The following is a 12,193-nucleotide window of genomic DNA, read 5'->3' as shown; positions in this document are numbered from 1 at the left end:
AAAACGTTTCCGGCCTCGATAGTTGTGATGGTTCCCCAGCATTGTGAATGCAATTGATGGCCCTGAATTGTACACTTTACAATTAGTAAGATGATGGATTTTATGGTACACGCACTTTATCGCTATAAAACCCGGCCCCAACCTCAAGGGGAAGTGGCGGGGAGCACTTACATGCAGCGGTCGGTAGTACTGGGCAACTACGCCATAGGTCCTGTTTCCACAGACGTCCGTCAGGACCAGGAAGTGGACAGAGTCCTCCTTTGGCTCCGAGGCCACACGCACACCTCCTGGAGACAGAAGAAAGATGACATCTCATTATGGCCACCAGCACCCACCATCAGGCCCCGGCTATCCATGAGCCAACTTTCCTCAAAACGAGAGCATCTCCAACTCGAGACTTTGATGGCCAAGATGCACTGGTTCTTCCAACTGTGCTCCCATGAGGCACCTTCTCTGGAGCCCCCTGTGCTCTGAAGGACTTGGTGGATGAACACGTGGACGACAGAGATACTTTGGTTGGGGAGATGAACTCTCCCGGGTCAGCTCATGGTAGGTGCTGGGTTTCTTGGGCAGAGCAGGGAAAGAGGGAGGTTCAGGTGACCCCACACCTGTCTACAGTTGTCATGGACTGAATTGTGTCCCACAAAGATATGTGTCCACTTGGTTAGGCCATGATTCCCAGGTCACCTCCCAGAGCCAATGTAAAGGGAATTTTCCTGGGGTGTGGCCTGCACCAACTTTCATCTCTCAAGAGATAAAAAGGAAAGGGAAGTGAGCGGGGAGGCGGGGGGACCTCATACCACCAAGGAAGCAGTGCTGAGAGCAGAGCGTGTCCTTTGGACCCGGGGTCCCTACACAGAGAAGCTCCTAGTCCAGGGGAAGATTGATGAGAAGGCTGACAGGCAGAGAAAAAAAGACTTCCCCTGGAGCTGACACCCTGAATTTGGACTTTCAACCTACTAGACTGTGAGAAATTAAATCTCTCTTCATTGAAGCCATCTACTTGTGGTATTTCTGTTACAGCAGCTCTAGATGACTAAGACACTAGTTTATAATCATGGTGACCAGGGCTGGTAACAACACAGGCACCTCTGTCAAGTGCTTAGTCCAAGCTTCCCACGTCAGCTGTTGTGACGTTTTCAGGACCGGGGGGGAAAGCAGGCTGAAGCACCAAGCTAGCTGTTTTCTGGAGCTGGCATGCGTGTGGAATGAACACGGGCCTGTGCTTCTCATCCCCGTGGAACAGAAGGCAGAAGGTCAGAGGAGATGAGAAAAGGGCGCCTCAGGCCACAGCAAGCTCTGGGGACGAAACACTAAATATAACTACCCTTTGGTTTTTTTAACGTATTTTTTAGATGAGGGTTTACAGAGCAAATTAGTTTCTCATTAAACAATACACACATTTTGTTTTGTGGTATTAGTTGCCACACCCATGACATGTCGACACTCTCCCCTTCTTGCCCTTGGGATCCCCTTTAGCAGCTCTCCTGTCCCCTCCTGCCTTCTCATCTTTGCCCCTAGGCTGCTGTGCCCATTTAGTCTCATTTTGTTTTATGGGCCTGTCTAATCTTTGGCTGAACGGTGAACCTCAGGAGTGACTTCAGTACTGAGCTATAAGGGTGTCCTGGGGCCACACTCTCAGGCTTTCTCCAGTCTCTGTCACCCCAGGTAACTGAACACATTTTAAACGTGTTTGCTACGTCTCTGTCTGTCAGTGGAGGCTTGTATGTTGCTGTGATGCTAACCAGCTAACCAGGTTTCTGTGGAGCTCCCAGACTAAGAAGAACTGGGAAGAGTGGCCCGGTGATCTATTTCCTAAAATCAACCAGTGAAAACCCTATGGCCTCCTAAGCATCCTAATAAACACAGCTGTCCTTTATTGAGCAAACACTAACAAAAACACAAAACAAACAAAAACCTGATGTCACACAATGGTCCAGTCCCCAGCCCATCATGGTGTCCGCGTAGGACCAGGCAGCAGCATTTTGTTCCATTGTGCCTGGGATCGCCATGAGTCAGGGGCCAGCTGGGTGGCAGCTAACGACAGCAGCCAAGCCTCTTTAGGACTTTATTCTACACACAATATGCTACCTGGGGGTCCATGCAGCCTCTCTCCTAGGACCCTTCCACCCACACACAAAAAAACCCTGTTGCTACTCATAGCAACCCCAGAGGACAGAGTAGAACTGCCCCTTACGGTTTCCAAGGAGCCGCTGGTGGATCTGAACTGGTGACCTTTTGGTTAGCAGCCATATCACTTAAGCACTGTGCTACTACGGCTCCTCCTAGGACCCAGTTTCTCTGAAAATGAGGACTGCACTAATGGATCTAGATTTCCTTCTATCTTTGAAATTGCAAAATTAAAAAGTAAATAACTCCCATGATCTGCCTCAAGGGGCCAGACGAGGTCATCGGCCTGGCCTCCAGTTCCACTTTGTTCAACGTCTTCCTTTCTGTAAACAGGCTGTTCTGAGTGGACAGCAAACACAGGCCACCACCCGTAAGTTCCACCAAGTCACGGTACCTGGGAAGCAGAGCTGGGGCAGGGCGAGCAGGTCCACGTCGTTGGGGACGACAACGTCCTCGGGGTCCCCTGGGAGGCCATGCCAGTGCTCCGGTTTGTGTTTCTCCCTCTTCTTCCTCAAGGAGCGCCGTTTGGTCTTACACAAAGCAGTGAAGTCAGCACCGGCTGCTTGACTCTCATCCTTACTGACAAAAGGAGGCGCGAAAACCGACAGGACCTCTGGGTCGACAGGAGGACTTCTGACTCCTCTCTTCTGGGCAAACTGACAGAGGCAGACATTAGTCGGCACAGTGGTGCCTTATGCACATCGCTTCCTGTGTCTCCCTCCGTGCTGCAGACCAGTGGCTCCGTAGCCCCCCGAGGGCACTAGGCGTGTATGGCCCTTCCCAGCACGCCCACAAGGCTCATGACCACAAGGACCAGGTTACGGGGTGAACTGTGTCCCCTAAAAAATACACAGACATCCCAACCTCTGTATCTGTAAATGTGACCTTGTTTGGAAATAAGGTTTTTGAAGATGTTATCAGTTAACATGAGGTCCTCATCCCACCTGAGTGGCGTCCTACAAAAGCAGAGAAGGGACAGGGAGACAGAGGAAGGAAGCCATGAGGCACTGCAGCCGTAAGCCAAGAAATGCCTGGAGCTGCCAGAAGCTGGAGAGAGGCCGGGGTGGAGACGTGTCCCCCTCAGAGCCCCAGAAGGAACGAACACAGCCGAGACACCCTGGTCTCAGACTCCCAGCCTCCAGAACTGAGACAGTACATTTCTGCTCATATGCGCCCCCCCACATGGGGACTCTGTAACAGCAGCCCAGGGTATGACTATGAACTACCTCAGAAGGCTGTTTTAGGAACTTCACAGACACCAAGTCCACGTGAGTTATATAACCTCTCAGAGCCTGTCCCCCCAGCTGTAAAACGCAGGCCGGAACAACCCACCCTTTCAGCAAAAAGCACAGTGGTTCAGGGCATGGGTGCTGTGTGCGAGAGACCCAGGTTCAAATCCCACTCTGTCTCGAACTATGGGCGGCAAGCTACTTTATCCCTCTGAGCTTCCCTTCCCAAGTGCTTGTGCTGGGAATAAAGGAGACACGTAGGTCAAGGGGCTCAGCCCATCTAGCTCCCAAGAAACTCCCAAAGTGCTCTTGTGGCCCACTCTCTCACAGGGTGGGTGCAGGGCAAAGCTGAAGGGCTCTGCATACTGTCACACCCTGTACAAAAACATCCACCAACATCATTTCCTCCAAGCCAGCTGGCCCATTAGAACAAAGCGAACGAAACCCGCTGCCACCGAGCTGACTGCAACTCCTGGGGACCCCACGTGTGCAGAGCAGACCAGAGACCCCACGCGTGCAGAGCGGACCGGGGACCCCACGCGAGCAGAGCGGACCGGGGACCCCACGCGAGCAGAGCGGACCGGGGACCCCACGCGTGCAGAGCGGACCGGGGACCCCACGCGAGCAGAGCGGACCGGAGGCCCCACGCGTGCAGAGCGGACCGGAGGCCCCACGCGTGCAGAGCAGACTGCTCCACAGTATTTCCAACGACTGTGTGTGACCTTTCAGAAGCAGGCCACCAGGGCTTACCTCCAAGGCACCTCTGGGTGGGTTCAAACTGCCGACCTTTAAGTTAGCACTTAGCTTTGTACCACCCAGGGACCTCAGCTGGTCTGCGACCCCCATCCATTCCTAGTCAAACTTCCTCGGTTGACCACGTGGCTCCTTTGGGGTCCAAAGAGGCCCACTTAGCCTGAATTCTTTGGCATTTTAACTCTGTACAAGTTTTTTTTTTTTTTTTTTCACTCTTTATCTTTTCATTCTCCCCAAAGAACGTAAAGAAGACAGACTCTGATTTCTATCTCTTTCTTAACTCAGTGCTTAATGAGTTGTGGCTACATGGTCAGTACTAGACAGTCGCTGCCAGGCTGCCTTCAGGTCTGTCAAGGAGACTGTAGGGAATGCAGACTGAGAGAGGGCGGGGTTTCGGGCGCTAAGCTGGCTAAAAATAGAAAACCATAAAGCAGAATTCTCTGGGTCTGGAAGGTATGAGATCTGACTCATAGCAGGTACCCAGGACAGACCAATTCATAGGGACAGAAGGTAGACTAGAGGTAACCAGGGGTTGGGAAGGTGGTGGTGTTGTTAGTCGCTGTCCAATAGACTCCAAGTCATGGCAACCCCAGGTATGCGGAGCAAAGGTGCTCCATAGGGTTTTCAGGTCTATGACCTTTTGGAAGCGAATCGCCAGGCCTGTCTTCTTAGGCACCTCAGGAGGATGTGAACTGCCAACCTTTTGGTTAGTGGTCCAGCCTATAACTATCTGTGCCACCCAGTGGGGAGTTATCATTTAACAGGTATAAAGTTTCTGTCTGGGATGATAAAAAAAGAGCCAGAGCTAGATAGTAGTGACTATAAAGCATTGTGAAAGTACTTAATATCACTGAATTGTACACTCAAAAATGGTTAAAATGGTAAATTTTGTGAAATGTGTATCTTACCATGTCATGGATTGAATCGTGTCCCCCCACAAACGTGTCAACTTGGCTAGGCCATGATTCTCGGTATTGTGTAGTTGTCCTCCATTCTGTGATCTGATGTAATTTTCCTGTGTGTTACAAATCCTTATCTCTGCCTGTGGTTACTGAGGCAAGGTTAGGTTATGTTAAAGAGGACTGAGGGGGATACAACAGCCTTACTCAGGTCACAGCCCTGATCAGATGATATAAGGGGAGCTTCCTTGGGGTGTGGCCTGCATCATCTTTTATTTCACAAGAGATAAAAGGAGAGAGAACAGAGAGACAGGGACCTCATAACACCAAGAAAGAAGAGCTGGGAGCGGAGCATGTCCTTTGGACCTGGGGTCCCTGTGCTGAGGAGCCCTTAGACCCAGGGAAAGATTGATCACAAGAACCTTCCCCCAGAACCAACAGAGACAGAAAACCTTCCCCTGGAGCTGGTGCCCTGAATTCAGACTTCTAACCTCCTAAACTGTGAAAGAATAAATTCCTGTTAAAGCCATCCACTTGTGGTATTTCTGTTACAGCAGCCCTAGATAACTAAGACATACCACTCCAAAAACAACATTTTTTTTTTTTTAATACAGGAAGATAAGAAGTGGTTAGAGGTGGGAGAGTGGGTAATCAAGGGTCTTTGAGGGAACTTAGAGTATCAGGAAGGACGTCACTTTCAACAGTGAGAAATCTGACCTTGACCAGCAGAAAAGGAGTTGCCAAGAGTCAACATTTCAGCAAGTATCAGTGAAACCACCAGGAGGCCCTTCACACTTAAAAAAAGTCCATAATGGCCCGTAAACCCATTGCCGTTGAGTCGATTCCAACTCACAGCGACCCTGTAAGACAGAGCAGAACTGCCCTACAGGGCTTTCAAGGAGCAGCTGGTAGATTTCAACGGCCGACCTTTTGGTTAGCAGCCAAGCTCTTAACCACTGCACCAGCAGGGCCCCTCCACGGTGACCAAAACCGAAAACCAAACCCACTGCTGTTGAGTCGATTCTGACTCACAACGACCCTATAGGACAGAGTAGAACTGCCCCACAGAGCTTCCAAGGAGTGCCTGGTGGATCTGAACTGCCGACTTCTTGGTGAGCAGCAGTAGTACTTAACCACTACGCCACCAGGGTTTCCTCCACAATGACAGCACTCAGTGACTACATGGTACATTCAGTGTGCTGCATGCTTTAAATTCTAAGGAGCCCTGGTGGCACAGCAGTTAAGCACTCGATTGCTAATTGAAAGGTCAGTGGTTCAAATCCACAAGTGACTCTGAGGGAGAAAGACCTGGCAATCTGCTCCCACAACGATGACAGCCCAGGAAACACTACGAGGCAGTTGTACTCTGTCATGTGAGGTTACCGCGAGTCGGAATTGACTCGACGGCACGCAGCTTGGTGTCGGCTTTAAACTCAGTCAACGATTTTTATAATCGGGGGAAAATTTTTTTTTATTGTGCTTTATGTGAAAGTTTACAATTTGAGTCAGTTTCTCATACAAAAACTTACACACACATTGTTATGTGACCCTAGTTGTTCTCCCTACAGTATGACAGCACACTCCTCTCACCTTGTATTCCCCGTGTCCATTCAGCCAGCTCCTGTCCCCCTCTGCCTTCTCATCTCACCTCCAGACAGGGGCTGCCCACATAGTCTCATGTGTCTACTTGAGCTAAGAAGCATATACCTCACCAGTGTCATTTTATGTCTTATAGTCCAGTCTAATCTTTGTTTGAAGAGTTGGCATCGAGAATGGTTTTAGTTTTGGGCTAGCAGAGAGTTCGGGGGCCATAACCTCTGGGGTCCCTCCAGTCTCAGTCAGACATTAAGTCTGGTCTTTTTGTAGGAATATGAGGTCTGCATCCCACCTTTCTCCTGCTCCATCAGGCATTCTCTATAGTGTTCCCTGTCAAGGCAGTCATTGGTGGTAGCCAGGTACCATCTAGTTCTTCCTGTTTCAGGCTGATGGAGTCTCTGGCTTATGTGGCCCTCACTTTCTCTTGGGCTAATATTTTCCTTGTGACTTTGGTGTTCTTCATTCTCCTTTGCTCCAGGTGGGTTGAGACCAATTGAAGCATCTTAGATGGCTGCTTGCTAGCTTTTAAGACCCCAGACATGACTCACCAAAGTGGGATGCAGAACGTTTTCTTCATATACTTTGTTATGCCAGTTGACCTAGATGTCCCCTGAAACCATAGTCCCTAGACCCCCACCCCTGATACTCTGTCCCTCAAAGTGTTTGGTTGTATTCAGGAAACTTCCTAACTTTTGGATTAGTCCACTTGTGCTGTTGTGGGGGAAAAATTTTAACACCAGTAAGAACCAAGATCAAACATGGGAAACCCATTTCATGGTACCATTCATGAAAGGAGTCTATTTCTTCATGATATGAAACTTTTCTAAAACTTTCCTATCAAAGCCCAACAGTTCTGACCTAATTAACTATGATAATGATGGCCTATTTCTTCTTCACGGAAAGAGTTACATCCATAGTGTTATGGACGAATTGCGTTCCCCAAAATTTTGTGATGTGTATCCTAACCTCTATGCCTGCGGTTATAACCCCATTCGGGAATGGGTTGTTTTTGTTATGCTAGTGAGGTAGGATTAGTATAGTGTATATCTTAGCCTTTTGAGATATAAAAGAGACTAAACAAGGAAGCAGAACAGAAATGGGGGAAGAAAGATGCCAAGCCACATGGACATCTCCAAGGAACCAGGAAACAAGCCAAAGAGACAAGTACCTTCCCCCAGAGCCAAAAGAGAGAGAAAGCTTTCCCCTAGAGCCTGCGCCCTGAATTCGGACTTCGAGCTTCCTAAGCTGTGAGAGAATAAATTTGTTTGTTAAAGCCACCCACCTGTGGTATTTCTGTTATAGCACCGCTAGGTAACTAAGACACACAGAGACTGAGAACTACATCACTACACTATGAAATCATCTCTTGATGCAAACCACAGCCAGAGGAGCTAATGAGTTAGCGCCATACAACATGCCAGATGGTTGCTCAGCCCCTTTTCCTGAAACCTCCCTGGGCTTCTGAGCCACACCTGCCTTCTGCTCTTTAGCCTTGTCCTGACTGCTCCCTCTCCGGGCCTCTGCGACCCCATCTTCTCAGTCCCCTCTTACAGGCTGTGGCTCCTGTGGCAGAGCCCTTGCTCCTTCTTGTTGTTAGTTGTCGTGGAGTCAGCTCCGACGCATGGTGAACCTACGTACAACAGAATGAAATGCTGCCCCAACAACCAACAACAGGGGGACCCCTGACAGCCAAGGAGTGGAGGGGAATGTAAGTACCGCAGTAACTCACACGGGGAGTAAACCTGTATTCCTTTCCTAGGGCCGCTGTTCAAAGTACCATCAAGTGCGTGGCTCTGAACGACAGAAATTTACTGTCTCATAGATCTGGAAGCCAGAACCCTGAATTCAGGGAGTCAGCAGAACCATGCTCTCTCTGTCCTCTCTGAGGAAAAACCTTTCCTTATCTCTCTTGGCTTCTGGTAGCCCCAGGCATCCCTTGGCTTCGAGATGCAGCTTCACTGGCGGGCAGTCTTCCCTCTGTATCTCTGAGTTTCCTCTCCTCTTTATAAGGACACCACTTACATAGGATTAGGACCCACCTGACTCCAGTATGGCCTCACTTTAACATCAACTGATCACATCTTCAAAGATTCTCTTTCCAAACAGGGTCACATTCACAGGTACCAGAGTTAGGACTTCAATATATCTTTCGGGGGGGGGACACGATTCAATTCATAACAAATCGCACCCTGGGATTCTTTCTCAACAAAAGAAACACTACCCCCATCCAAGAAATAAAACAAAAAGCTAGGATGCTGGACTGTCTTAACTGTCAGCTGGGCATTTCTCATCCCTTCGGGCTTCTGTCTCCCAATGTCGCCAATTGCCTGAGCCACAGGAGAATTGTGACTTTTAAGGGTAATTAAAAATAATTTTAAAATCCTTGTAAATTCACTTAGGAGTCTTAGAAAAAATAAAACAAAATAAACAAAATCATGTCTGGTTAATTATAACATTAACGTTGGCCTTGAAAGTAGAAACACGTCCAGGAAGTTTACAACCATCTCTGAACACTCTTTTTCCTACTCCTTTTTCTCTCCAAAACTTTTCCTTGGCCAAACCCCTCACAGCCCCAGAGGATAGAAAAGAAGATCAAAATTAAAATGCAGATTAGCGAACTGTCCACACTCATCTGACCTCATGAAATGTCTCAGCCTATTCAGGTCAGTAATGACCACTATAACTGTTCTAGTTGATTCAGGTGGCTCTCAGACACCCGTCTCACACTGAGGCCACCCATCTACATGTTGTAATCACTCAAGCAGGAAAGACAGCGGTCTTCTGAGAAACCCAGCAACTGAAACCAGGTCATTTCCTATTCTAAAAAAAATGAGGCAATGCCTTTTGGCAAATAAAGGCTGGGAGACAACTGAGGTCAACCAAGGAGGGGACAGAGGATTCGGACTCAAAAGGGGCATGCTGAGATCATCGGGGAGCGGGTGATAGGAAGGGGCCAAAACAGAAACCGTTCCCATACACAGCAATGCTGTTCACTAAAGTCCCAATGGGCTGCTCTGCGCCATTACCTAACTGCTCATTCAGTTATTTTAGTAACATTTCCCTTTTCTTGGCCCGGGTCATTCAGCCCCGCAGTCCTCTTGTCCCTGGATAGCCAGGCATCACCTCAATACTCAAACGCCTTCTCCCTGTTCAATGCTGCCATCTGGAAAGAGACTCAAGGCTTGCCCAGGGAGACTCTGAACACCCTGGGCATGACTCACCGACCAACGGAAAGGACACAGACATGGCTTCCTAGGCAAAGAGAAAAAGAGGGCCACAGACGGAGCAAGGAGTGGGCAAGAGGCTTTTGAATTAAGGAACCCTGAGAACACAGGACAAAACAAGGAGAGTGAGAATTTCCAAAAACTGCTGCTGCTTCTCCGGGGAAAGCGATTTGGGCTTGTCAGAGAGGAAAAAAAGGAGGAAAAAGACTGGACAGCAAGTGAGAAAAACAGCCTGGCACATCTGCAAACAACCCAATGCAAATTGAATGCGGTCCTTAAACCTCACACTTACAATCTCGGTACTTTCTCAGCCCCAGAGCCTAGTACAATACCCACTACTTTCTGTGGTGAAGGGAATCATTTAATGGCGAAGCAGCAAGGATTTGGTGCTCGGGACCGTAATTCAGGAGCTTCCAGCTGTCCCCTTGTCTGCTCGGCCCCCTGTCTCCAGCACCTGGCCCAAGCGGGGGGCATCGTGCAGGAACAGGAGGCAGCACAGGCGACAGCACGGGCGACAGCACGGGCGACAGCACCGGCGGCAGCACAGGTCAAAGGACGTAGAATCACGCCGGGCGCAGGTGAGAGCTTTTCCTCACCACGTCAATCACTCCGAACAAGTCCAGCTGGTCGCCGCGCGTCCAGCCACCTCCCAACGCGGCTCCCCCGCAAGGGGGCAGGCGGCGCCCCCAAACCACAGGCCCTCACCAGTCCCCGATTCCCGGTACTGTCCTCGACACCGGCAGGCGTGGGGTGACTGGACCCGCCCTGACCTCTGCGCGCACCGTCACCGCGGGGAGAGGGACCTGGGTCCCAGGCCGCGGGGCGCTGTGAGCACCTGGGGGGGCGCACAGGCTGCAGGGCCTGGCGGGGGCGCCGGCCGGGCCGGGGGACACAGGTGCGGCCTGAGGGTCCCTCTCCCGGGCACTGGGTACCAGGTGGCGCAGCAGCTGGGGCACCGCTGTCAGGGCGCCTGGCTCCCCGACCCCGCCGCGGCCAACCCCCACCGGCTCCCCTGGCCGAGAGGGCCCGGCCCCGAGAAGCGCAGCCGCCAGGGGCCGCGCCGGCGGGCGGCCCTGCCTCAGTTTCCCCGGGCCCGGTGCCTCCCACCCGCGGCGGCCTTACCTGCCCCGCGCCGCGGAGACTGCCCCGGGGAGCCCCCAGCAGCGCGCACAGCTCCAGCAGCCCCGAGGGCAGCGATAGTTGCCGCGGCTCGGGCTCCGCCATGCTGCCCGGCTGCCCTGCTCGGAGCCGGCTGGGGCCCCACTCCGCCGCCGCCGGTCCGCGCCCCCAGCTCGCCTGTTCAGCCGAGGCCTCCGCGGGGCGGGGCGTGGGACAGGGGGCGGGGCATGGGGAAGGGGCGGGGCCTGGGCCGGGGGAGGGGCGGGCCCGGGACGGGGCGGGGCCTGGGCGGCGGGGCGGGGCCTGGGCGCGCGCGAGCCCGTCATTTCCGAACCGGCCGGCAGGTCCCGGGGTGACTGCTGCGCACGCCGCCCCCGCCGCTCGCCCCTCCCAGGGACCCGAGGAGGGCCGGGCGGGGCCCCCAGGTGGCAGGCGACGTCACCAGCCCCCGGGGTCACGTGTGCGCAGGTCCCCCGCTCTGGCGCGCACCTGTCCTGGGGCAACCGTGGTGAGGACCCTGGAGAGGGGGCAAGGACGAGGCCGCGCTCCGCCGCCTCCAGGAAGCCGCCCAGGACGCGGAGTTGGCCGGGCGTGGACCCTTGGCGTGGATCCCGGGCGTGGACGGCCGGAGGAGGTCGGCGGGAAGTGGGTGGAAGGCTCCTTCCTGGTTAATTACTGGCGGTAAACCTGAGCGGGCCGGGCCTAGGGGGAAGCGGAGTAAACAACAGGAAAAGGGCCGGTGCGCGTTAGAACGGAGAACCAGGAGCCTGGGAGGGACGTGGCCGGCGGGGCCTTCCCGGGCCGCTCCTGGCCGGCCCTCCACACCAGCCCAGGCCGCACACAGAGCCGAGGCCGGGGTGCGATCACCTGGGGCTCCCACCGACCTGACAGGCAAGAAACGGGCTCTGCCTCCCAGCTGACCTGAGGCAAGCCCCTCGCCCTGCCTGGACCCGAACACATTCCGCTGTAAAACCCAGTGGGGTCTGGGACATGGTTCCAGAGAGACTCTTGTAGTTCTAATCATCTAGGATTCCGTATTTTAAAAACAAACCTGAAATGCTTAATAAAAACGTCAAACGCTCACCCAAAGCAAGGTCAGAATCAAAGGACAGACAGGACCTGGAGGCTGAAGGCATTCCTTCCTCCTCCCTAAAGACCTGCCTGGGGCCCAGTTGCTGGGTTTTCTGTCTCACTGATTAAGTCACTTCACCATCAGAAGTCTCACAGGCTCAGTTCTGTCATC

The 12,193-nt window shown here is 52.5% G+C and overlaps 1 protein-coding gene across 3 annotated transcripts in view; it reads right to left on the bottom strand.

Moving 5' to 3' along the window:
• DENND3 (DENN domain containing 3) overlaps nucleotides 1-11,086 on the bottom strand; it is a 94,076-nt gene extending 82,990 nt beyond the window's left edge. For all 3 annotated transcript variants that reach the window (XR_010317842.1, XM_064268130.1, XM_010588521.3), the window contains exons 1-3: nucleotides 10,954-11,086; nucleotides 2,525-2,786; nucleotides 172-287 (exon numbers count right to left, since the gene is read on the bottom strand). Coding sequence is in view for 2 of the 3 variants with exons in the window: in XM_064268130.1 (XP_064124200.1) it covers nucleotides 172-287; nucleotides 2,525-2,786; nucleotides 10,954-11,055 (480 nt within the window). In the remaining variant the exon portion in view is untranslated. The remainder of the gene's footprint in view (nucleotides 1-171; nucleotides 288-2,524; nucleotides 2,787-10,953) is intronic.
• Nucleotides 11,087-12,193: the final 1,107 nt, after the last annotated feature.

This window comes from Loxodonta africana, chromosome 14 (genome assembly GCF_030014295.1).
Source record: "Loxodonta africana isolate mLoxAfr1 chromosome 14, mLoxAfr1.hap2, whole genome shotgun sequence".
Classification (NCBI taxonomy): Eukaryota; Metazoa; Chordata; class Mammalia; order Proboscidea; family Elephantidae; genus Loxodonta; species Loxodonta africana.
This window is presented reverse-complemented; position numbering and strand designations above follow the sequence as displayed.